The 26,468-nt window shown below is 34.3% G+C and overlaps 2 protein-coding genes across 3 annotated transcripts in view; one reads left to right on the top strand and one right to left on the bottom strand.

Moving 5' to 3' along the window:
* LOC149559229 (uncharacterized) overlaps positions 1-16,014 on the top strand; it is an 88,954-nt gene extending 72,940 nt beyond the window's left edge. Inside the window, exons 4-11 of one of the 2 annotated variants that reach the window (XR_016365130.1) lie at positions 12,013-12,241; positions 12,375-12,677; positions 12,771-12,851; positions 12,995-13,393; positions 13,507-13,594; positions 13,803-13,962; positions 14,073-15,315; positions 15,454-16,014. Coding sequence is in view for 1 of the 2 variants with exons in the window: in XM_089833158.1 (XP_089689284.1) it covers positions 12,013-12,241; positions 12,375-12,677; positions 12,771-12,851; positions 12,995-13,393; positions 13,507-13,594; positions 13,803-13,962; positions 14,073-15,258 (2,446 nt within the window). In the remaining variant the exon portion in view is untranslated. Of the gene's footprint in view, positions 1-12,012; positions 12,242-12,374; positions 12,678-12,770; positions 12,852-12,994; positions 13,394-13,506; positions 13,595-13,802; positions 13,963-14,072 lie in introns of both variants that reach the window. The other variant, XM_089833158.1, reaches the window with a different exon arrangement.
* Positions 16,015-18,623: 2,609 nt separating this feature from the next.
* The window catches only part of LOC149559228 (COP9 signalosome complex subunit 5-like), a 42,600-nt gene continuing 34,755 nt past the window's right edge, over positions 18,624-26,468 (bottom strand). The window contains exons 4-6 of the mRNA XM_089833157.1: positions 22,455-22,537; positions 19,259-19,336; positions 18,624-19,130 (exon numbers count right to left, since the gene is read on the bottom strand). Coding sequence (XP_089689283.1) covers positions 19,032-19,130; positions 19,259-19,336; positions 22,455-22,537 — 260 coding nt within the window. The 3' untranslated portion in view covers positions 18,624-19,031. The remainder of the gene's footprint in view (positions 19,131-19,258; positions 19,337-22,454; positions 22,538-26,468) is intronic.

Below are 26,468 nucleotides of genomic sequence, written 5' to 3'. Positions count from 1 at the left end.
GGTTTGTGAAATGTGCGGAGGCAAATAATGTTGATGGTGGTGATGATGGAGGATGTGTCTGCTAATGATGATGTTGATGGGAAAGCGGTGGTGGTGGAAGGTGAATGGATGTGTTCTGTTACTTGACTTCTCTAACTTCCCTCTCTCTAAACTTTGACTACCCAACTACTCACTATTCTACTCCTACTCCTACGAATGGAAGGTTAGCAAATGGATGGGGATCGAACCTAATGAGAGCTGACCAGTGGCCTCCCTTCCATAGGTGCAATGATTCAAAAGAATAATAAACTAGTTTACCACGCAAGGCTTCTCAACCAGCCGCTAGGATGCTAGTGGTCTAGTATTGATCCCTATCAAACATTTACCAATGCTACCATACAACTATCCATCTATTTTAACCTCACTTAAACAACTTCAAATGCAATTTACTTCAACAACTTGAAAAGAAATCTAACTATGTGGAAGTAGAAAACATGAAATAACACCCAATGTTCTTAATCACCATGCAAGTCACAACAATGAAAAAGAGAGTAATTTTGGTATTATCTTCGCAACAATTTCTCCAACACTTTACAAATGAGAGCAAATAGGCTTATAGGGGCCAAAAATACAATGGACGGTGGAGATCAAAACAAGATCAACATTCCAGATTGGATCCCAAAAACCCTAATTAGGGTTGCTACCCCATAGGCTAATGAAAAGCTACCACCTTGTCAATGGACCAATGAAAAAAGTGCAAAAGTGGCAATCAATGAGAAGGCACCAAAATGGTGGTCAATCAGAAATAGACACTTGTCCTATTCTAGAAGAAAGAGAAATTTGCCTCTTGGGCTTACATCAAATGATCTTCTAATATAACTCTTCCCTTTTCTTTCATTTTCTTAGCTAAGGCAATGAACTTAGCTAGCCTTTTGTTAACTTCTTCAATAGGAGGACAAGGTGTGTGCTTCGCCTTGGGTTCCGCTCACTTCACCACGCCGCTTGCTGCATGTAGTATCCTTTCATGGTCCTTCTCATATTCCTTCGCGAATCCAATAAAAGCATTGAGAGAGGAAGGGATGCCCAAATGCTTCTTCTTGATAGCAACCTTTCCTAACTCATCCAACCTCGATCCAAAATCTATCTCATTGATATCCTCTTTGCCAAGGGGGATTGTCCTTCCTTTAGTCTGTCCTTCATCCGTATCATGTCCACTGCACCGATATTGGTGTCAGTTATTTGCTTCATTTTCGAGAAGAAGGGCATTTTGGGCATCATATCCTCTCTGTCTTTCTTAGTGTTTGTCCGCTTGGGATTCTTACTTGCACTAACATCCTCCATACTCGTCGCCTTATTACGGGATGGCAGAGTGGTGGACCAGAAGGCAAGTAGAACCAAGGGAAGCAGTCCTTAGACTAGAACGAAAGAAGGATGTCAGCTTAAGGACCCCTTTCAACTCTAAATGATTAAAATTCACCTTAACTAATAATCATACAATGACTTTTCGGAATTAGGACTAGACCTCAAGAACTTCAAATCCTTTGCAAATCAGAAATGTAAACATCTAAAGCTATCCACCACTTGTCCACAAAGCAAAAATCAGACTTTCTCATGTATCCTTTCTCCCAACAAAAATCGCCAAAGTCTGATTTTTGTTAAAAGTGCAGTCCTAAATGGAGAAAATCAGACCTTCACATAAGTTGCCCATGGCACTCAAATCAGATCTGCCCTAGCAGAAATCGCCAAACAATGGGGGAAATCTGCTCTTTTCAAAGTCTTCTAGCAATGAGAATTCTGTCCCAAGAGGAAAATTGCCAAGGAATGGAGGAAATCTGCCTTGAAACAAATTCGCCAAACACCCAAAATGTGCTCCTCAATGAAATTCGCCAAACAATGGAGAGGAAAAATGAAAAGTGAGGAAGAAGTGGGAGAGAGGCCTCCTCGTATACCCAACTTCTCACTCCCTCTAAGCCAGCCGACATGGTCCTAGAGGAGAGAAAAAATAAAATTAAATCCAAGTCAAGGCCCACACCTAAATATTTAGCTAAAATTTAATTTTGCCAAAAGGAAAATTGCCCTTTTAAATTGCCAATTAGCCCCAAATTGTAAAAAGAAATTAAATGGTGCCTTGGATATGTTAAATATTTCCATTTAATGAGGATTTAGTAATTAATACGTCATTAAAATTGGATTTTGGCTAACCAAAAGCCATTTTTCAATATTAAATTACCAATTTCATCAGAGGCAAAAAGTTTTCAAGGCAATTTTAATCTACTAAAACCAATTTTTTGCAATTTTCCTCCAAATCGATTTTGCTATGCTATTTAGAATTTTTTTGGCAAAAATAAAATTGCCTCTAGAGTCAAAAATTGATTTTGCAATTTCACCTCATTTCAACAAAATTAAAATTTTCACCAAAGCAAAATTTGAGATTTTCCAAAACTTAAGTCTTAGAAAAAATTTCTTTTTGAAAGATTGTTCAAATTTTCACAGTGATATCCAGATTTTCAAAAGAAAACATGTGAGTACAAATTTACAATTTTATATTGCCAAGTATTGTTCTTTAAAATTTTGTCCGGCCTAAGGATGAAATTGGTGGCTCTGGAAAATCAAGTTGAAACCGAGTGAAAATAAGCTAAGCCTCTCCCAGATTTGGCCCGAAGGTGCCAAGGCGTGAAATTTTCAAAACTCGAAAATATTTGGACAACTCAAAAATTTGCTGAGGCGATCAAAAAGGGGGTCCCCAAAGAATTTGGGGCAATGGAGTGAGAACCTCACAACAAAAGGCATATATTACCATAGTACCACATTGTCTAGGGAGGTTGTTGTGTTCCCAATTTGAATTAAATTTGATGGTTTTTTTTTTGTGTTATGTCAATATCTGTAATGTCCCCTTTTTGAAATAGAATTTATTTAAATAAATAAGATTTTATTAAGTAAAGAATAATAATAAAAGAGAATTTAATAACTAATAATAATATATTATTAAATAATAATGTATAATAATAATAATATTCTAATAATAAATAAATAAATAAGTTTAATTTAATTAACATCAAGAATATTGTAGAGGGTTGCAACCATATTCACATCTCGTCAGGGCATATTAAAAGGAGTTTATGCTTGAATTTATGGTATTGTGGATAGGGAAGTCTAATGCGTATAAGAATATCTGCATACTTCTCTAAGTCAGGCATTTATTGTTCTTAGTTTCGTGAGTTAATGAATATTATTGTCGCAATGGATGACCAAATTAGAAAATGGTGTTGATGTATAAAATTTAACCAAAGAGTTCTAATAGAGTATTTGTGCCATTGTGGAAAGAGATTGATCGATGACCAATAGAAAGAAGATATAACAAACATTGTATTAGTTCAATCAAGATTCTTATGTTTCAACAAAGAAGGATTCGATAAGGATTCTTTATGGAGGACAAGATTTGATAGAATATTACACATTGATATGTAAGAAGGATTAAGTTTATATTGCAATGTTTGCTTTCCATGGTCAATGCCTATATATTTAGAATGCACAAAGGCTTGAAATTAAAGAATAAAGAGAGATAGAAATACGACAAGTCAAAAGTAATATGTATGTAATGGTGATTTGTGGTGATTCCAGACCTATATGGTGACCTTATGAGCATGTTGATCGACTAAGAGATGATTCATTAATATGCAAGTGGTGACTTGATTGACAAGCACGCCTTAACAATATGTTACACAAGGAATATAGAAAAATGATTTATTCGGAGTTGGAAAACTTGGACTAAAAAATAAATCAAGAAAAATTTGTCAAGTCTTTTAGAAAATTTTCTTCTCCTTGTGATCTCTTGTATCTTGATGATGGATCATGTAGTGTGATTCGAAATGTTGATGTTAAAAAATCTTACACAATCTAATCCAAATTTTCATATAAAAAATTTAAATGGATTGTGCAAATTTGATAGATTTGACTTTAAAAACAACTAAAATTTAATTAGAAATGTTTTTTTTTTTTTTTTGCGAAATTCAATGAGAAGATGCATCTAATGATTTAATTAATTAGAACACAAAAGAAACACGCTGAGTAGATATTGATGCAAGAGCATCCAGGTTGTAAGGGTGATTTTGCATCACCCAAAAAAAATTTGGTTTTGTCTTTTTTAATAAGGGTTATTTTCAGTGCAAAGTTGTTATTTCTAGAAGCTTACTTTTATTAAGTTGGTTGTTTGAGCTTATAATGTTCTAATTTCTTCTGTGGAAGTTCACTTTGGATATATCAAACCGTCGGTAAAGTTTCATTGCAAGACCAAGTATATTTATGAAGTTATTATAATATTTTGGTATTGGCGACATGGTATAATAACCTTGAACTTAATTTTGAAGGCTTTAGAGGCTTCGAAAAGGGCTAAATTTTGGTTGACTAGAGCTGGTGCGAGTTAGACACTATAGAGAGGTTTGTGGCATATTAGTCAACTAGAGCAACTGGCTGCAAGTTATGGTTGTTGGAAGTTGCACCACCTGAAATTGGATGAAAATGAATTTCTTTCAAAAATTTTGGAGTCCCAAAAGTTTAGGGGTAAAATTCCTTGAACCTTCTCGAGCAATGGAAAATTGCCTATATGACGAACGCCCACAGGGTTGTCTAGGACAACTCTGCGGATGTATATGGTAGCTCTGGCTTGCAAAATATTGTAAAATAAAATCCGCATGCAGTTTCGCATGTCATATTCTAAATATTGTAATTCCATTTTTGTGGAGATAATACGAAGTCGATCTCCCGTTCTTGCAATTTTCTGTTATTTCTCAATCTTGTTGTATGTGTTTGTGTTAATAAGGAGAATACCCTTCATCAAATGTGTGGACCATGAAGAGAGCCCATTATGCTCTCAAGTTTTGCTTCTTCTTTAATGTCAATAGGAGCACCTTTAGTTTCAGCTATGGCTGCCCTCATAGTTAATCTTCCCCTCTTCCTATGCAATGTTTTCTCTTCCCTAACTGTAAGTAGGGTATTAAGAAATCCTTTAATCTTTTCTTCATGTTTGTCTCATGGATTTGTATAATGCTTCCTAATGCCTACAAGATGTTATTTGAGGCGATTTATGCCTAAAGAAATTACTCTCTTGCATCTTATGCAAATCACCTTCCAAGGTTCATCCGGTGCTTTATAGGCATACCTCCATGCTTTATCTCTAGCATTTTTAGGCCAGATGCCTATAAATCTTTAAGGGCATGGTGTTAGTGGCCAGGCTTCCTTTGAATTTGCCATGCTCATTTAATGATTAATTGCTTCCCTACACATAGAAATTAAAAACACCAAATTTTTTTTTTAGAAAAAGACTTGAACAAAGTTAGAAACTATCTAAAATAGTTTCAATATTTTTAGACATCATTCAATGTAAGAAACAACTAAACAAACTGCTAGGATTTGTTATTTAAAAAAAAAAGTAGATATTCTTTAAAAAAAGTGACAGATTCAGCAAAACTCGTCAAAAATAGCATTGAATCTTCTTCTAATGATTCAAAATCATTTCTTACTACTTAGGAATGATTTTGTATTTATTTAGATGCAACAAAAAAGGATTTAAAAAACATAGAAACAAACTCAGCAAACCTAACTCAAAATGTGATTTTTCTTGAAAGACTTGTTGAAATCTGCCTTAAACCCACTCAAATCTGTATTCAATACTTCGCAATCACCTAACGAAGCCAACAAACTCTCTCACTCATGAACCCAACAGCTGCAATCAAGAAAATGAAATCAAAAGGGCCATGTTCGTTCCCAAAACCACAGATTGGAAATCCAAGAGCTTGTCACTTCTCTGATAGGATTTTTCAATCAGTCTTCCAATGCACTTTAGGCTTCACTACACTTAGGCGGGTAGACCTACTCCTCAAACCCTGATTACATGGTTCCAAGATTTTATATAGCGAATTTAAGCTTTAGGATTTCTTAGGTAGGCAAAATATTTAAAACTTGTTCACAATGAAATTTGTATGAATGATTTGATATTTTTTTGTGAAATTAATGTTATTTGAATGGAAGGAATAATGTTTATGAGTTATGAATATGAGGAAATATCAAACTTCAAGGCTTCAGACTATATGTTTGATGACCTATAAAGTAGTAGGATTTGTTCTTCAGATCCTTATGTACAACACTGATAAACAGTACTATACCATCTACTACTTTATAGGCTAAAACTTCAATTTGCAACACAAATCCTAGACTAATTGAATTTAATTTCTTCGGAAAACCAATTAGACAAAATTTCCATAGACAACATTTTTTGTGCAAATTTTGATAATCAAAGATATGTATTAAAATCAAACTTCTTCACCGTTAGCAGGAATTGATTTAAAATCAATAATCACAAAGGAAAAATCTGAACAAAAGATCTGAACTTCAATTTTCAAGATGAATAAGCAAAACAGGGTTCTTGCATTAATATATAAAATGGGTACAAATGATCTCTACTTATTTACAATATTTTACATAACCAAATTGCAAATAATATATTACTCCTTATTTCTCCTTTTAGCTCTCATTCACCTTCTAATATTTTTATGCTTCTTATCGAATATCTCATGTTTTCTGACTCTTTTCAAATAATATGGTTATATATTTTTATTCTAAAACCTAAGAGAGTTGCCATTTACGAAAAGGTATGACTTTTCTAAAACACCATTTATTTTAATTATCCTCTTGTTTTATGTGTTTAATTATTTAATATATTGAACCTTATTGAACTTATTCAATACAATGATCCATATTGTTTACGGGATTGCTAGAGATGAAGTATTTGTAGTATGGACTTAATCCCTTTTCCATATTGATACTCTGTACCTTACCAATCTTTCAATGTGGGATTGGAATTGTTGTTCGTTCTGGAAAAATGATAGGAAAATGCATTTTGCAAGGTGCAAAGATTTGATCCATGTATGAGCATCGCCCATTCTTATTCCATGCCAAATGGTTAGCCAATACACTTTGAATGGAAGCGATTCCCTATTTCAGATGGTTAAGAACATCCCTTTTACGTTTGCAACAAATTTCCACTGTTAGGGTTTGCTCTTTCCATCAGTTAAAGGAAGGGGTAGACTGTCGGGGACCGCGCACAGAGCACGACACTAACATAGATCTAATCTGTCAAGTCTAAAGTTTGCTATAGTATAGATCTAAGTCAAGTCCGTATCACTATGGGGAAGGACTAGTTTCAGAAACACGGGATTATATATAGATTATAGGGTGGGATGGATGGACTTGCCCTTGGTAACACGGCAATGGCGGGATCGAGACAGGATCAGGATCACAAGATTAGTGGATATATCTATGGCGATATACATAGTTGCTATGGACCGACTATCGGGCATGTGACGTACTAATGGTTCAGCTCTGCGGGTTCTCATGGGCGAGAATGTTGGTTGGGCCCAACTTCTGCGCTGAGCATTGCGCATAATTGTCTAGGTTGTCAGTTTAGTTTATTCTGCATCTCCATTGACAAGCCTCTTGAAGCAACAACGGTGGGCTGGGCTAATATAAGGCGAACTGGGTCTTAAGCTTAACAAGTCTGAAGAGGGAGGGCATTAGGGGCTTCGAGATGTGGTCCGTGGACGGCAATCCAATTCCGAATAGTAGGGCCATAGCTTTTAGAAAAGTAGGGCCCATCTGAGGGTCCTACTATTCCCCATAAAATTATAAGGGGCCCTATCATTCTACAAGGAGGGCAGGGGGGCATGTTACGTAAAGAATCTATTCTTTCTCACCCCTAGTGGTTCTTCTATGATATTGAGTAAGTCTAGTATTTGTCAGATAGCTTGGTCGTATGCATATACCCATCGTTGTCAAATTCAAATTACTTGGCGGATTCTCCTTTAGATTTATATGGCAGTGGTCTGAAGAAATATTTGAATCCATAATCGCTGGTGTCATTACCATCATTACCGTCCTACAGATATTTTGGAAGATTATCGATATCATTTTTCCCAACACAATATGCTCTTCACCGTTGATGACTTCAACCCACTGCATATGCTTCGATTATGTAATTTACACTAGCTGATGCAGACTTGTGTTGTTACTTGTTAGCATGCTTGTAAAGAAATGAAGTTGAATTGAAAGGACTTGCTAGTGTATGGGGGCATAGCCTTCTTCCTTGGATTCATGCTCTACAACATATGTGTGGCATGCAGCAGACGAGTATTCAAGCTTTCTAGCAAAAATATATGACTTGATTCTACAGTTGGCCTTCAAAATGTACAATCCTTAACAAAGACATGAACATATGATATCTTCCACTTATTTAATAACCACAGTGCTACAGAGTTGAAGTTCGATTTTTAATCTCTTAGAATCTCAATGCACAACAAGTTGTGGGGTCTTCTCTGTTTATGCGTAGATAGTCTGATTTTGCTGCTCCAATTTTAATCACTGCATATACCTTCATGGTTTTCATTTGCCACTCCAATCTGTGAAAAGCACTATGTATTGGTCCAAAGAAATAACTAAATGCCCCTGGAGCTGTTTTCTGGGTCACTATAATCTGTCACTCAGTAAAGATGCACGAACGGCAAATGCTCGGATTAACAAATTCTTGGAGGTCAGCCATTGATTCTCTACCAGTACACATCTGCAAACTGTCATCATTCTTCTCAAACCCATTCAAAGTCTGCGTGGCTGGAGGTTCGTTTTGTCATGCGGGGTGAGCATTTGAACTGTGGTTATTGAACCCCTGACCTGCAGCATTCCAAGTTGTGTTTCTCATTGCACTTGTGGGAGTTGCCCTTCAAAAAACTGCTCGGATTACTTGATGAGAAGATTCTTTCACGGTCACGCCTACCACATTCTGCTATAATGGGCCCCAGCAACAATTCAAATGCTATTATTAACATCCTCTTCATCTTCGCTGCAAAGACCAAGAGAAACATATGAACTGAAATTGAACAAAGGAGAAAACTTATGTATGTTTCTCCTTCAAAATATTTATAATCCTTTCCAAATGTTTGTTAAAATTCAAGCTGGTGATGAATGTACCATGTTGAGAGTAGTTACAGCTGTCAGTTGGAGCAAAAGACAAAAGAAGATGAAGAATATGAGTGTTGGTCCATGCTTTACGAAGGCGACATAATGAGACAGTTGGAAGCTTGTTTAAAGTCAACTCTAATATATTAACCCATTCACCTCTTCGAGCAGTCTTTATGATTTGAGTATAGAATCTAGATGACGCTACATGCCATTGAGAGAGTCTTGTGTAGTCATCATCAATTCTTGGCTTTCAAACCTTAAGTCAACATACGACATAAATTCTCGACACATTTACATCAAGGTTCTCAAAGTCATTAATTTTCTTAATATTATGAACCAAACTGGTTTGTAAACCATAATAACCCCTTTGGTTAGATGCCATTCGTAGCCCAGAATGGTGTCCAAGAATATGATTGCCTTACACAATGTAAGTTGTGCTCGTCTCTGGAGTCCTTACCAATGACTAGAATCTGTTGTGCGAAGAGAACCAATCGAGTAACGAGAAGTGTGATTATCTCCGAAACATGGGACAACTTTCCTCCTTATGGGTGCCTTGAATTCAAGGATGTCAAAATAAATAAGTGTTTTTATGTACATGGATAAGATGACGCGGCTGTAGTTTGATCTAGTTTTATTTTATTTTTATGTAATATTTTAGAAATGTTGACGCTTCCATATTTTAGTCTATATAAAAATACATATCATCAACCCAGTGGAACATGGTTGTTCTATGGTACAATATAATTCTGCAAAATAAAATATAGTGTGGTAGACTAAATTATTTGTTTTGTTGGCACCTTCAGGCATCATAATGTTTATCCATTTGTTTCTCTTTACTAAATGGTCATCATACAAGCCTCATTTACTTTTAATAATAATATGGCCCAATAAAATCTATGTCCCGGTACATAGAACTCTTTTAATTAATTAGACTTAGATTTTTCGAAAAAAAATCCATCATTGTTGCAGCTTCTTTGAGGTCCAGAAATCTCATCTGAATAGCACCATTGTATTCTTAAAAAAGCTTTTTATATTTTAATTTTATTATGATAAATCAAGAAACAGTAAAATGTACCTTGCTGATTAATTTTGAAGATCCTTCTATATGTTGTGAACTTTTTGTATTTTATTCAGATATAATTTGAGAAATCAATTTAACTAATTAGAGAGTAGTGTCTGTTGAATATCCCCAAGCAAAATCTTGTTATAATTTATTTGAAATGTAGGGGTAATCAGTAAACAAGATACAGAATGATATTATAATCAAACCCTCAAACCTTTCTGATAAGTTTCTTCAAACCCACAAGCATATAACAAATTTTTCACAAATTATGTGTACCTGATAGCACAAATTTCACATCAAACCTTACGAAGCTTCTTCAATACTGATGTGAAATGATAATTTCACATTTACTGCGAGAAAATAAGTTAATTTCCTGTTGCAAACAATACATAGCATCTGTTGTAAATTTGATACAAATATGGAAACAAGATTGAAAACAAACTCACTGCAAACTTCACCAAAGTCTAGGAACGACACACTAAACTTCAAATCAATTCTATTAATGACAAAATTTCATGAAAATACATAAAATAACAGAAAACTCTCGGTCTCGAGGCTGCCATGAACTTCTGCAACCTTCAGCACACTCATTACCAAATCGCAGGTTCTAAACCATTGCCTACACTCCAAGAGAACTTTCTAAAAATCGCAAAGTCAAACAGGAAAACCATGTCTGGGCACTCCACAATTTCATCATAAAACTGAAATATCAATTAAATCTTGCAAATTACACAAATTACATGCAAGCTCTAAGTACTGAGAACTGCTGTCCGTGCCAAATCTTTCAGCACAGTGATAACCTCAGAAAGAAATTGTTATCACAAATTTTGACTTCCCTGTTAGATTACTTGGTAATCCTTTGGTTCACACCCTTAGATCACCTGGAAATCTTCAAACTCCCATTCTGTCTTATAGGTCCAACCTTACCCCTGCATTATTTAGTCACCTACAATATTCAACCCATAATGTATTGTTATACATTTTATTCTATATTTGCTCAGGGTTATGACTATACATCTTGTGAATATCTCAGCTCTTGATTAGGTTATCCAAGTGTCTCTTAACCTCCACAACACTGTGCAAAACTTATAATTTCTATTAGAAGCCAAAATAGCAGCTCTTGTGACTTTCCAAAGCTCCATGCCAGAGGGAAAATAAGTAAATTTATACATATTAGGTGTTTAGATAATATTCAAATCTCAACCCAATCACCAGATTTATTATTGTTTCCCAAACTATCAACTGATGCTGATTTGCTATTTTAGGACTACCAAAGTACTATTTTTGGAAAATTTTGAAAAGGTACATGACAACTATACATGAGGCAATGTCAAGAGAGAAGTTACAATATGAAAGACATACCAAGATGTGGCAAAAAAGACATAATTTATGTTTATTTTGTCTCGTGTCATTGGTTCATTATTACATCATACCAAAGTGTTGATGAAAATAATTCTCACAATCCAAAAGTTGTGTTTTGTTACTTTAGTCATCTTATAAATAATGATCACTGTTATGATTGGATTTATGGGGACTGCATCAGTATCTCTAACAATAGATTGCAAAGATCATTCTTTGAATCTTTAGCTTCATTGGTCATGGTGGTAACTTGCAAGCATCAGATTAACATTCTTTGTTAAAAAATGTGGCATGGTATGATCTATTAGGATGTAGTAAATGGGAGAGAGATCTCAGAGCTGTGTGTCCAAAGTTATATTCCAACCTAATAATACTTCTCATGAGAAGTTTAGAATTTTTATCTGCACAAATGTGTTTGTTCTTGTTTCATTCAACAGTTTCTCGCATCTCTTGGTCAGGCTACAGTTATGGCATAATGTGAAAGTAATTAATTTCAGTCATTTGCTGTGTTCCCAAATGATGGTGATATGCATCCTTGCTTATGAATATGGAATATATCAGGATGATATTTTTTGAAATTTTTTATTGCATTTGCCTTGCATCAGGGATGAGATCATACACTTAACAATGTTGCTACAATCACGGGTAGTTGATAGCTCTGGCTTGAAAGAGCATGGACATAGAGAGCACTCAGGAAATTATTTGAGGAATGAAGCACTTGAGGAAGCACAGAGATGGCGGGAAGAGAGAAGAAAATCACAGGAAGAAGGGGGGAACAGTGGATGGGATGTTGCTTTGTGTGGCAACGTTTCCGGCCTGGATTTGTCAGCAGATGTAAGTGGACAATTATGGATGTTATAGGCCCAGCAGATGGAAAAATTAGTTTCCTTTGTTTATGGATGGCTGTATTTACTTTATGTATGCATCTATACATGCAAGTTTTTTTCCTTATAAATGGGTTTTGCAGGTTGCTGACAATGCAGCATCATCACCTGTAGATGTTGCAAAAGCTTATATGGGTGTGCAACCTACGTGGGTGCTGCCCTGCAAATCAACTGAAAGTGGTTACCTAAGTAATAATCGCTCTTTTGTTCCAACAACAAAAGAACTCTGGTCGGGTAGCAAAAGCTATCACGAGGAAAGATATAGGACTCCTACACCTTCAAGTTCATGGAACAACACCGAGAGATTGACTTATAGTCCTTATTCCAGAGCTGGTCTAACACGAACCCCATATTATTGGGGTGCTTATTCACAACATTCTATTCAGGTACAGAAATTTGTGCAAGGATTGCTTAAGTTTGGCTAGATGATTAAATATTTAGAATTTTGCTCCCGACAGTATTATATCTTCCATGTGCAGAGGACAGATAATGCAGCAGAGGATGATATGACATCTTCTAGGTTCACACAACATCAACACCCTGTTACAGGTGGATATGAGGTGAAACTTGACATCATTCTTGCTCAATTTATTGTCTCCTAGATTTATTGAATTATAACTTGTCAGCTTCAAAGAGAAATTTGAAATGGTATTTTTGAAGTGAGACCAATGCTAACATAGTGCTTTTTATTCGTGGTGAGAAGACATTAAAAAGGAGTTCTGTGATGGATGATGCTAACACTGAACCAGTTCGAAGAACTCGTCAAAAGTCATTTGGAAATGTATTGTCATTATCGACACCATATAAAGAGAGTATTGCAAAAATTTCTGGTGTGCCTGCACAATCAAGTCTGACAGCACAAAAAATCCTGGAAAATAATAATGAGAAGTTACCTTTGAAGCCTTCTGAACAACAGTTGGCCTCTGTGAAAGATAAAATTGCAAATCAAGTGACTGAGAGTGTTGCCTATGCAAATTCTACGAAGAGCAAGAATATTGTGAATTCACCTTCGACACTGGTATCTTCAGAGGGCACTAGTTCTGTCTTTGTCAGCTCCGCTGTATCAGAGAAGACCACCGACTCGCATACAAAAATTGTTGAGGCAAGACTCGTGAAATTTTTTTGTCACATAAACAAAGCTATCTGGTATCATGAGTAATTTACTTATGCTATTTCTTACGGGTCTAATCTCCTTTTACTTATGTATTCACACAGGGGCTGGAAAACAAGGCTTGGGAGACTACAGAAGATCTAATTGCCCCTGCCATCCAAACATCAAAGTCTCTAATGCTTGCATCTGATGGTATATTTTTTGATACTAAGTGTTTAAGGAAAGAGCCTCTAACAAGTATTTCTGCAAGTTAGATTTTTGACAATAGAAACAATGGTGATAACTAATACATTATTCCTGATTTGGAATTGTACTGAAGTTGCATATCAATGTTTCCTCTGGCAAAGACATTATATTTTCATCCTGCTAACTTGCAATATCACACCCCTTCTATTTGCAGCTGGGCAAAACAGTAAACAAAATCCAACTTTTGAGTTTGGCTCTGGAAACATGAGTAAAGGCCCCATCTTTACATTTGCGACAGATGGAAGTACAAATTCTAATGCTTTCATGCCAAAGTTTGATTTCAAGTTTCAAAGCAAGGGAGATATGCTATTCAGGTTAGCTGCTATATGACTGGGTTATATAATTGATTTGTTTTTTAAGAAAATAAGTTGATTTTGGTAGCCTATCACTGCTAACTTTCTCCAACTATTGATGTCTAATCCAGTGCTGCTGTCGAGGCAGCTGTAGCATCTGAATCAAGCCCATTGTCTGCATTGAGCAGTAATCCAATATCAACCTCTCAGTCAGCGTCTGATTCAAATTCTAAACCATCTTTTTCATCGTGGGCTTCTGCTTCATTCAAGTCTATGTCAAGCTCGCCATTTTCAACCACATTATTTACCAACAGTTCCTCTACGTTATTTCAGAGAACAGGCTCTCCATTGTTCAGCAGTTCTGTTGCAACCTCTTGTCCTTCATTGAGTTCTTTTGGACTTAGCAAGCTGGGTGCATCTGCTTCAGCTCCTGCATCATTTACCAGTTTCACCAAAATTAGCTCTCAAGCAGGCACTGGAAATGTTTCAATATTTGGATCCAGCAGCAGCACTTCATCTGGTGTAATCCCAACAACTCAAGTTAGCTCGGGGATTGCCCAGTCTGGTATTAGCATAACTCCTGTGTCAGCTGCAACAGCTTTTCCATCTGTGTTTAAAACTAGCAGTACACCTTCATTGAGTTCTGGGACAAGCACTCAACTTGGTTCAGGGGGTTCAGAAAATGGTGAGAACAAACAAGCATCTAGGTTAGTAGAGACTATAGAAACTACAACTGATAAAACAACTGAGACAAAGTTGCCAATTGAATGTGGTTTGGGTGTTAGGTCTTTGACTTTTACTGGGTTGCCTAGTTCATCAGGGCTACCAACACAAATAATTGACTTGACAAGCTCAACTGCTGCTGTGAACACACCAATAGAAATTACAGTGGTGGATGACCAACAAAGTGGGAAGATGAATGGAAACAATTTAAAAGAACCTTCAAAATCAACAGATATCCCTTGCTCAGGGTCTGTTGAACAAACAACTCTTTTAGGAACTACTTTATTGGATGGCCAAAAAGTTGGGCAAATGAACGGAAATGATTCGAAAGAGCCCTCAAAAAAATCAGGGACCCCTGTCTCAGGCTCTGTTGAACAGACTTCATCAACTGTTTCACGAACATCAGCAGCTCTGCTAATTGATTCTCAATCAAATGCAGAATCGATTGAAGCCAAGGCAGGCATTTTATATCAGAAGCTTCCTATATCTGACACTCCTACTTCAGGGGCTGATAAAGAACTTGCAGATAATGGAGCTGAAAAACGCACTCGGAGAATTGTAAGGGTCAAGCAAGACAGAGCTCGGAAGAAGTAGGGTCTATCAGTTTCTAGACAGACTAACTGGCACAAAGACAAATAGATACTTCTTCAGGCAATACTAAGTGCTACTGCAGTACTGTATCTTTTTTAATTGCTGGGGATAGCACACCTACAATTTACATATGCTGAACTTCAAGAATTTGAAGCACCAAACCATCCTGATTGATTGTTCTAATTATTTTTTTTTCAGGTAGATCTCAAGAGTCTAGCTGAATTGTATACATATTGTGCAATTCTGGATTACAGTGTATCTTTTGGCGGGACCTACCGAAGTTCGTGTGTAGTGTAATCTACAGACAACATGCAAAATACATGGTTGGATGGAAGTGCAATTCATATTTGTATTATAATCTGTAGTTTGAGTGTACTCCTTAATGTTTGTCAAGTGACTGCCTCTAGAACATGATTTGTCCATATCATCGTTTCCAAATGCCTCTGGAATTTGATGCTCAACAGTTACTTGAAAAATGCTGCAGTTTCGTGATCTATCAAGATTTTTTTTTTAACTTTAGTTTGTGTATGTCTGTTCAGTGTTATTGGCCACAGTTTTCTTAGTACTGTTGATCTGGTCATGTTTTCTAGACTGATTTTGTTGTCAATTTTAATTTGGTCAGTTTTTCGTTAAGTTTTTTGTTGTCAATAGCAGTTAGTCACTTTCTGCTACTTTTGTTGCCAAGCAGGCCCACAAGATTGAACACAAGAAACAAATGATTATGAATAGCAACTTTGCATGTTGCAGGATTCACATTTAGTTATGTTTGTTGATTTACATTTGTTGCGAACATTGGTCTGCTTGTGTTTATCAAGCAGAAAATACTCTTTTCTTGGGCCTACAATTTTAATAACAAGTCTTAAAAGAAAACTTTTTATTTTCGTTAATCACACCAGAGATTGCACCAGTCTCTAGTTTTTGTCATTCTTAAATTGAAGAATTTGTAAATTTTCAAAGTTGCTTAACCAATAAGGTTGGTTATGTACTACATTAATTTTTATATGCTCTGTAATTTTGATGAAAAGTACTTAAATAATGACGATATGATACGCAAACATTCAACACGCATTAATGACTTTATACATTAGTTGAAGTTCCTGTTTCATCTTCTCACATATGAGAAGCCTTGATTTGTACTAAACATAACGTCCATACGTATACTAATGATAAGCGCTTTAAGGAATGATAATTTAGACAATCAATGCATTAACCAACTTTTGACGCCGAAGTTCCTCTTTCATTTTTGAAGTATGGGAGCTTTTGATGTGCATTATTGCACTTATAACTCGAGTGGCATGTTTGTCTAATCCAATTTGCAATGCTAGTCCACTAGTCCATCGTATGGAAATTGGCAAAGATAACTTGCAATGTCATTAAAGCTACATGCTAGGGACCCATTTGGTTGTTGGAATATGATTTGGAATTTGGAATTTGGAATTCTAGATTTAAAATTCATAAACTTGTAATTGAGATGACAATTTTTAGAATTTAGTTTGGGACTTATAGGTAGAAACTCAAATATTTGATATTCCAAATTTAGTATTCTGGACTTTGTTTGGTTCAAATCCAAAAAATCTGACAGCAGATCACACAAATATTTTGTACACCTTGATGAATTTTTCAAGCAGTTTTGAACCCTTGATGTTACAAATCACATGCAGGGTTACAGAAGAAACTAGTTGCATTTGTGTGGCTCTCTTTCATCTCCTGGCTCACAAAGCTGGTTGCAGCCATGGCTGCTGCACAAAATAACAAGTTGCACAAAGGAGATTTAAGGGAAGTAACCATTTTATTGAGATGGCTTGTTCCATTCCCGTGGCACAGGGTGGAAAGAAACACTGGGTTTACAGCGTTGTGCATCAACACCTCTCTGAACCAAACAATAGTTAGATAGTCAAAGACAACGTTGATTGATGATCTCCCTCTCAAATTATGTAAATCAGATCTCAAAAGTTTTTAATTTCAATTCATATGTAATCCAATTTTCTTGTCAAAGTGGAATTACAATGGGAATTAGAGCAATTCCACCTATCTAGATAGAATACTAAATCCCAAATTTGAGAGTAGAAAGAGGATATCAAATTCTGATTTTTTCCAATTTTGATTTTACGCACCCTTCCAATTCCTGTCCAAATTCATGAACCAAAGGAGCCCTAAGTGGCAGGTATCAAAAGCTAGATTTCAAACTTCAAATTATCAAGTGAGAATGTCAACCTAGAATTTTAACAACTTGAATATGTGAATGATAGACCATATTAGTTAAAAAAATTAGGCGACATTTTCTGTCAAATTATATAATGAATTATTGTAGCTAATTATGTATTTTTTCTTTTTGGAAGAAATGCTTCACAAAAATCCAATTATAATAAGAATAAACATGGTTCACTTACTTACCATTCAATGTATCTTAACCAATCCATATTTTACTAGTTTAACAAAACTTAACATTTACAAGAAAGCATTAAGCCACTCAAACATTTGTTGTATTTTCATCAATTCACGTGTAATATTTTATAATAAGAATGAACATGGCCCACTAGACAATCATTGCATTTAAACTAATATTAATAGTTTACCAAAAACAAAGACGCGCGAATTAAATTCAAATAGTTAACACATCTACAAATCATTAAACTAACATAAATATCGTAACATTTATATAAATTGTGTATATGGTGGTGTAAATTTAATTTTTATGTAGGGTTCTTTAACATTATTGTATTCCACTTGCATACTATTTTAAAATTATTTCAAGTATATAGAATTATTTTAGTTGATTAATTTTATGCCTTATACCACTATAGTGATGTCTTCTGACATAAGAATTCAGGTTCAAAGCTGTATGCACTGTCGTATTAAAAATAAAGGTAATGCATCTATAGACCATTCTCTATATCTGGAAGCTCTTGGCACAATCTATTCAACGAAGAGTACAATGAGCAGTTAAAGGTCTCATAAACAATATATCTGAATTACTAAAGCTGATTTAGTCGGAAGGCTGTCCCATAGACTATTCTTATATCTCCCTCATAATCTATAAACTGAACTCAGATCATCCCGAGTTCATCCCAAGTTCATCCCAATGTGGTATATTATCCAACAGTGTATTTTGATAACATAGTTTAACTATGCCAGAAATTCAATATTTGACCGCAGCCTAAAGTTCCGTCTTACTGCTAAAGAATATATTTAAATACTGACATCTACCAAGGCAACTGGTGTTTCTCCTGTTATTTATAACATGCATTTAGAAAGTAACATTGTTATCAACCTCAAAATATACACACGTATTACTTTGGTGTTACCAAGCTATAGGATCACAATAAAGCACCCGAGACATTGCAGAAATATAGTTCAAAACTAGCACGTCAACCAGAAAGATATAGACATTCGTCCCGTTTGCCATTTATAAACAGAGATTTGCAAACCATTTTTTGCGAACATCCTAGTTTCAAATCATCAATTTGGTTGAATGGCAGTACCAAAGCTGCAAGGCTACTTAAGTACAAATATATTAACCAAGTAGGCATATAAATCAATGAAATATAATTTCTAACTAATTAATCTGGATAGCTTATTCTGCCTACGATATCCCAGACGCCACTATGCTGCCGATACTTCACCACTCTCCCAATATACAATAAAGCAAAATCAAATATCTGGCAGAGGAGAGCCATGAGAAAGGAAAACTGGCAGGTCAACTTGTGGCCAAGAAGAGATGTCAATAATGACATAAACATAATGCAAATATCACTTATGGCCATTTTGTTCATGCATCAGGTTTCAATCATGGGCTCAGGGCCTGACGCCTCAGTAGAAACCAATCCATTCCTTGCAGACTGATGAACTGAATTAAACAAGGTGTCCTTAATAACCTGGTTTGAAAGTAAATACAACAATATATAAGTCCCTTTGAGAATGAGCCTAAATTGACACCCATTTGTATGCCCATCGTAGAAAAGCAACATAGTAGACATATGAAAGCAAATATGAAATATCATACCTGTGACATCAGACCATGCACCTGCTCAACTGTAATCTTTGCACTGTCTCGTGTAATCTTTGCAAGTTGTGATTCCTCCTGTACATAATTCGACACATGCTTAGAGAATCGGAGTGAAGAAAAACATACTCAAGAATAACATTCATGAATATAGAAAGAAACACAAAGCGTAGGATACACAACAGGCCACAAGAGTAAAGAGAACACATTAAAAATTACAGAGGTTTTTGTAACTTCGCACTCACTTTAAGAGGGATCTTGTAACTTTCTTCCAAGGTTTCAATACTATGTATTTAAGGCTATTGAGAAAATATAACTAAGATGAAATTATTATTCTTAATACTTTTACAAAGCACCAATTACATAGGCAGGAGTTCGATTCCAATCTAACGGCATGATTTTTTTATAATTTATAATATCAAAGAGCATAGATTTCCGGATTAAAAATTGTAAGATTTTTTAACATTAATATTTTGGGTCATATTACATAAACCATAGTTAATATGAAATTCAACTAGGAAAAAATTGAAAAAATCAGTAGTAAACTAAAATAAAATGAAAATAAAAAATATAATAGAATATAAAGTAATTTTGGTGATAATAGCATATGGAAAAATACAATAATCAATAAGAAGTCACTGAATATATGGTGGTTGACACTTGTGTCCTACCTGGCAACCCCTTTTATTTGACCTCAAATATATAGAGCTTCCCCCTTGCCTTCTCGTTTCCTCTTTCATGTCTCTTGTAGACTTCTAATCCTTCACTTTTTAGAACCTTTTAAACCTTTAAAGTATACTTTCCATTAGTTTTTTCTATTAAGTTTTATTCTAAGATACTATTGCATTCATAAAATTCATTCTTCAATTGAATTAATCAATCATATCACAAATATAAATTTAATGATAAATTTATTTTTTATTTACTTTTAGTAGACCATAAAAATTTTTGAAAGGCTAAAAATTAAATTTTCTGTTGATGAAAAATACAAAAAATTTAGGCATGATTTATGTAAGTGCATTAATGACTTTATCTTGTCCTAAATCCAATGCAACTTTTTATGGTTAGATTTTTTTCCAATTCTGTTTGAAAACTAATTTATTTTAATTAAGTAGGAGATATTTTTCTACAAGAAGTCAAATTGTAATATTGCTATCAGGATTAACTACATAGTTTTTTGAGTCAAATACATTGACTCATATTTGAAATTTGTCTTTACGACAATGAATTAAACACTTAAAGGAGGTCACCCATCTCAGTACTACTCCAACTACAGACTTAACTTCTCTGTAATTAAACTAATCTGATTTTCACCAATTTATTTTACTTTCATCACTTTTGACACTCAATATAATAAAACATTAAATAATATATTTATATATTTACTTTTCTAATAATTATTTATATGTTTAGTTTTTTACTTTGGTTATTTTTAATAATATTATATTATAATATACAATAATTATATCGAATAAAAAAAATTATAATGATATTATTTAACTTCTATGTTAAAAATATTAATAATATATCTTATCATTTTTTATCTTCAGCCTATATTTGAATGTATTTGAATGCTGAACTATGCATTATAATTACAAGATTTTTTTCCTCAGTTTTTCCCACCTAAGTTTCTTCAGAAGATAACAAATTACTTTTTAACTTTAAGTCATGTGATATTTACATCTTTAGAAGTTAGGCAAAACGTGTTTAACAATCTAAAAAAATTGAAAAATAAATACAAGATTTTTTATCTCATTTTTCTGGCCTAAGTTTTTCCACAAGATAACTAATTACTTTTTGACTTTAAGCCATGTGATATTTACATCTTTAGAAGTTAGACAAAAAAATGTTCAACAATTTTGAAAAAAAAAAAAAAAAAACTTTTTAAACAAGAATAGTAAAAAAAATCACAGAAATGTGTAATCACATTATCATTTCTCCTTAATTCTTATTCTTATTATTTAGCCATCTCTATAATGATAAAGCTATTCTCACTAATTTTTTATTCTTTTCTATTCTCAATCCTCAATCTATTACATGCTATTATTTTATTTTATTACATGCTATAAACGCCTAAGTTATTCTATATTTTCTTTTTGCTTTATGTACTTGATATATAGTAGTTTTTACTATTGTTAAATGTTTTATTCACTTATATTCTATTCTTCGTTTTCTCTATTAACATATAGATTATTCTCTATTAGTATATAAATTGTTCACTATATATCTCTCACTAGAAATGTACTATTTAATTTCATTTTGATTCCCCTTTCTTCATGTATATCTTAGTTATATTCAATTATTCATTTTTCTCTATTCAATTATTCATTTTTCTCTATTGCCCTATAGATTGCCTAAATAATACTATCTTATTTCATCTTTCACCCCCTTGCACCACTTTATATATCGATTAGACCATAATATTTGTAGTTGTGTATTAAATTTTTTCTTTTATTTTCTAGTTTCATTATTGAATATTTGACTTCAATTTTTCTTGGTTTTCAACACTTCTTTCTCTACTGCCCTTTCGACTAAGTCGTTTATTTCAATTTGTATAATTTTTCTTCTTTCTTCTTCCCATTTTTCCTGTTTCTGGGCCTTATTCATTCATAATTTTTCACTCCTCTTTCTTGGTCCGGTCAATTCGGGATCTTCCTTGGTGGTTAGCTCCCTACTTCCCAGATCTCTTTCTTTGGGTCTCTCACTAATTTATTTATTCTTTTTCCTCATATAATATCATACTAGTGATGGAGGATCATGGAAGATCCAAAACATTATGCTAGAAAATGTTGCAGTCAATTCCAGAAATCTATGAATTCCGATTCAAATTTCTCTTAAGAGGTTTATCATATTGCATATTAACAGTATACTTTTCAAGTGGTTGTTGTTAAAGGGTTGGAAAAGATATGTTTACTTTCTGTAGTGTCACATTAGTAGAAACATTACTGAAAGCAATGGGCATATGGTCTTAAGATTTTAGTACAAATTTTAATAACCACCTGAGTTTTTTGAATTTGGCTCTGTTGAGTTTGGAAGGCTGAAATAATTATACACGATTAGTGACAGGCATTGCACTAGGCTATGAAAAATTATGCTCATTTGGACAGACTCCGACCCAGAGACATGGAAAGACAGAATATCAAAAGGAAATGGAGTACACAACTGTTCAATATTATATGAATAATATTGGAAGTACCTCTTTCTTGCGCTGTGGAGGCACAATAAATGAGCCCACGCGTGCATGAGCAAGTTGACTCTCTGCCTGCTCCAACTTTTCCGCTGATTCACAGTGAAAATATCAAGTCATCGAAAAATCCCATTAGAGAAATTTAAAGTCAAATATGTCAATATAATGTGATATCTGAGTAAGGCATCAACATAAACAGTACTACAATTTGCATACCGTGGAACTCAAAATATATATCCAACAGTACGATCACAATGTGGTTAGATTGAAACAAAAATAAGACTAGTTAAGGGTACATTTGTGCACCTGGAGGTTTCGCGTTTGTTGGGACCTTGGTTTTTATGTCTTGACGAGGATTATAAAACAAACATGTAAGAACATAATATTGGTGTAAATGAGTCAATTGCCTAATTGATTTCGCTTTTGGATCCTTTCGGCATCTAATTAGCTACATTTAATTAGCACATTCACCTTTTGCCTCAAGTTATGTGATCACATCTCATCTACACCCTGCCTATTTATACAAGGGTCTCTCCGTAAATTTGCATTGCATTCTACTAGTATTGACCATATAGCGTTCTTTCTACTTGTATAAACTAATAATAACTTCACATATTATAACAGAAATAATAAATTGCGGAAACCACTCCATGCTATATATACAAGAGATCCCAAATACAATATCATACTTCACATGTCCCTAACAATTGAAATGATAATCAAATTTATTTTCAATGAAATGAAAAGGAATTTCTAAATAAGAACTAATTTCAAAAAGGAATGATACTAACCATTTTGAAAACATTACATAATTACTTTAAAACCAGCCCTCAATGGTCATTCTACTAACACCCTACAGAAGACTTGACATAATCTACAGGTCATTTGATCACAAATGCTGCCCCTTCTCTTCAAAGAATCTTTGGTGAGAATATGCATGATATGTTAATTAATGACCAAGATGCCTTTTGGGATTGTGCTACAGTTTGATATTAAATTTGAGCAACTTGAAGAAATGTTTGAGGAGCAAATCATCAACGAATCATTTTGTAAGACAACATGATAGGATTACACTAGGATGCATTGTTTGTGCTACACAACGATAAACAAGTGGCGGAACAATTCCAAGGACTTGACTTCACGATTGATCCTTATTTGATCTTCCATAGGTTCAATGTCAATACCAGCATGAGGATACATTGTCAGTTTCATCCTCGTGAAGTGGTGTGTGATCAGCAAGAGTTTAAGCAAGAATTTCCACTCAAGGCATACTGGTTGTTTCTCTCCCTGCTTTTAATGTGAAAAGTTCTCTAAAGTTATTATTTTGATTATGGAGATCTAAAAAGTCAATTTGCATTTGGATTGACCATGGCCTTCATTAATTGCCCCAATAGTTGATTTTGCACGATAAACTTTTTGAATTGAACTTGAACTGTGCGTTGGTAAACAAATTTGTCATTGTGAAATTATCTGCAAAATTGACCCCATTGCCGTGTGAGCAGTGACAACTGTGCCAACACTCGAAGAGATTACAATTAATCACTATCAGATTGCAATCTTCCTCTGTGTTTGAGGGGCAACTCCCTCGTATAATAGGGGTGTGTGTAATTTTTTTAGTAGAAAAAGGAAACAAAATAGAGCTAGAACTAGAGGAAATGGATAGCACAACAATCAACGGTAAGCATATGAATACTAATTGAGATTCACAAATGATAATGATTACAAAGGGGTTTAGGCCTAAATGCAATGATCACAAAATAAGAATAGCAAACCTTGACATACAAATAGATAAGTTACTATGATACATTCACATCAAGATACCAAGAAACGAATGCATTTTGCCAGACCAATTACATAAATTAGAAAGATTAATAGATTCCAACAACACATAAAGAGAACACCACATTGACATACGAAAACCTACTAATATCAAATCATGAACACATTCGGGGCATACAACCAAATACATTCTTCATCATATCTTTGAAGATATACAAATTCAAAGACACCTTATACACAATAAAAATTTAAAAAGTCTCTAAAGAAAAATCTCCATAGTGTTCCCCTTTACCAAAAGTATCCCCTTGCATTGCTAAAGCCTCGTATTTATACTCCTAATGTAACTAACTAACCACTTCAAAAGTTAGTCTAGAAGTTATCTATGCTTTTTGTAACTAACTCTTAACTTTTATAAAACCCAGGCTAAAGCCTTAACCTTTAGTAAAATAAGGCCCGAGTCCTAATTTATAAGTTATAATAAGTGACATAAGTCACATTTATAAATAGGGTATTTTGGATCATGTAACTTTGATGAAAAATCAAGTCATGGATCATGACAAAGTACTTTGTCTATCTCCGCCCACTTTGCCATAGATGTTTTTTGAAGGTCTTCTTGGAGCTGGCCATCGTCTAGATTTCTCCACTTTGTTGTATAACAAGAATGTGATTATTCACTTATTACAGAGAATAGATTTCATAAGACAGCTTGTGTATCATCTCAGTAAATACCTTTAGAAGGAACTTTGTAGCCTTGTATTACTAATTCAGCCCTCAAGAAAATACACTCCTGCTTCATTTGATAGGCATCTTCTCTTTCAATGAGCTCATAGTCTTTATACAGGTTGAGAAAATTTGTTTGACCTATCTCGATCCTTTCGATTTCGTAAATGCTCATGATACAAACCACTATCTAACTTATCCAAATTTATTGTATGATGAAAATTAGTATATAGAGAGGGACAAACTCACAAACCTTCATGATGTGATCCTTTCACAATATTTAGAGGTCTCCTCTTTACATAAATCGGACTTGTGATAATTATCAATCCCTTAATTAATCTTCCATCTTTCAATAGGTACTTGAGAAAAACCTTATCTCTCTATATCTTTGAAGCATTGGGTATTCATAACTTGTTTCGATCCATTCACCACCAAGTTCACTTGGTATCAAATTACAAGCTTTTTCACTCTTTTGTGAATCCACTTCACTTGAATCTATGGTTAAGAAAACTCTTTCATTTTTCACACTATTAGGCTAGGATATCTTGGCTTAATTTTGTCTTCACATCTCTTTCTCAATAGCTACTTTATTTGAAAATAGTAGAAAGGATCGCTTATATTATTGGGCATCATTTTTGTGCAAAGATTGTGAAACACAAAACTATTACAAAAGACTATCCCAATGTTTGAAAGCTCTTCCATCCTCTGCATTTAAATTCAATCTTCACTTACTGAAGTCATTTTCTGTCTTTGATCCTACATATCAACCCTTTCTATTTCTTTGGATTGGTATTTAACAAACACATATTAACTTGCTTTGATGAGTGATGAAGTGTGAATAAGCAAAATTTGAAATTAAATAGGCAAATACATCTGCTTGAGGAAGCTTGTCAAAAAGTTCACATTCATAAGCCATGATACAAAATTTTACATGCATGTCTTCGAGAGTATTTCCATCTATGATGTTAAGTAAAAATTCTCTTACATTCTCTGTGCATTTAAATTCAATCTTAAGTTATTTTCTATCTTTGATTCTACATGTCAACCCTCCATTTCTTTGGATTGGTATTCTACATATCCTGGGCTGGAAAATCTCATTAAGGAATGGTGAGGCATTCATGTGGAGGGAACAGCTATGTTTAAAGTTGCTACAAAGTTGAGAAATGTCAAAAAGAATATCAAAAGATGGAACAAGGAAACCTTTGGGAACATCTTTGACAGCAAAAGGAGGATTCTTGAGGAACTAAAAGAGATTCAAGACAACATCCAGGCTGAGGGCTATGACAATGTGTCTAGGAAGGAGGAAGAGTTGAAGCTGATTGAGATGCATGATATAATTACTAAGGAGGTGTATTGGAGACAGTGGTTTAGAAAAGTTTTTTTGAGTAGGGGATCGGAATACTAAATATTTTCATATGACTACTTTGAAGCATAGAATGGTTAATAAAATTTCTAGGCTTAGTGTTCATGGGGTTCCTACTGATGATGATGAAGCTATTAAAAGGAAGCCATGAACTTTTTTAG

Source organism: Cupressus sempervirens, chromosome 5 (assembly GCF_028749045.1).
Source record: "Cupressus sempervirens isolate cs-2001-9-10 chromosome 5, ASM2874904v1, whole genome shotgun sequence".
In the NCBI taxonomy this organism is placed as follows: Eukaryota; Viridiplantae; Streptophyta; class Pinopsida; order Cupressales; family Cupressaceae; genus Cupressus; species Cupressus sempervirens.
The sequence above is the reverse complement of the archived record's forward strand: the minus strand, read 5'-3'. Positions and strand labels throughout refer to the sequence as shown.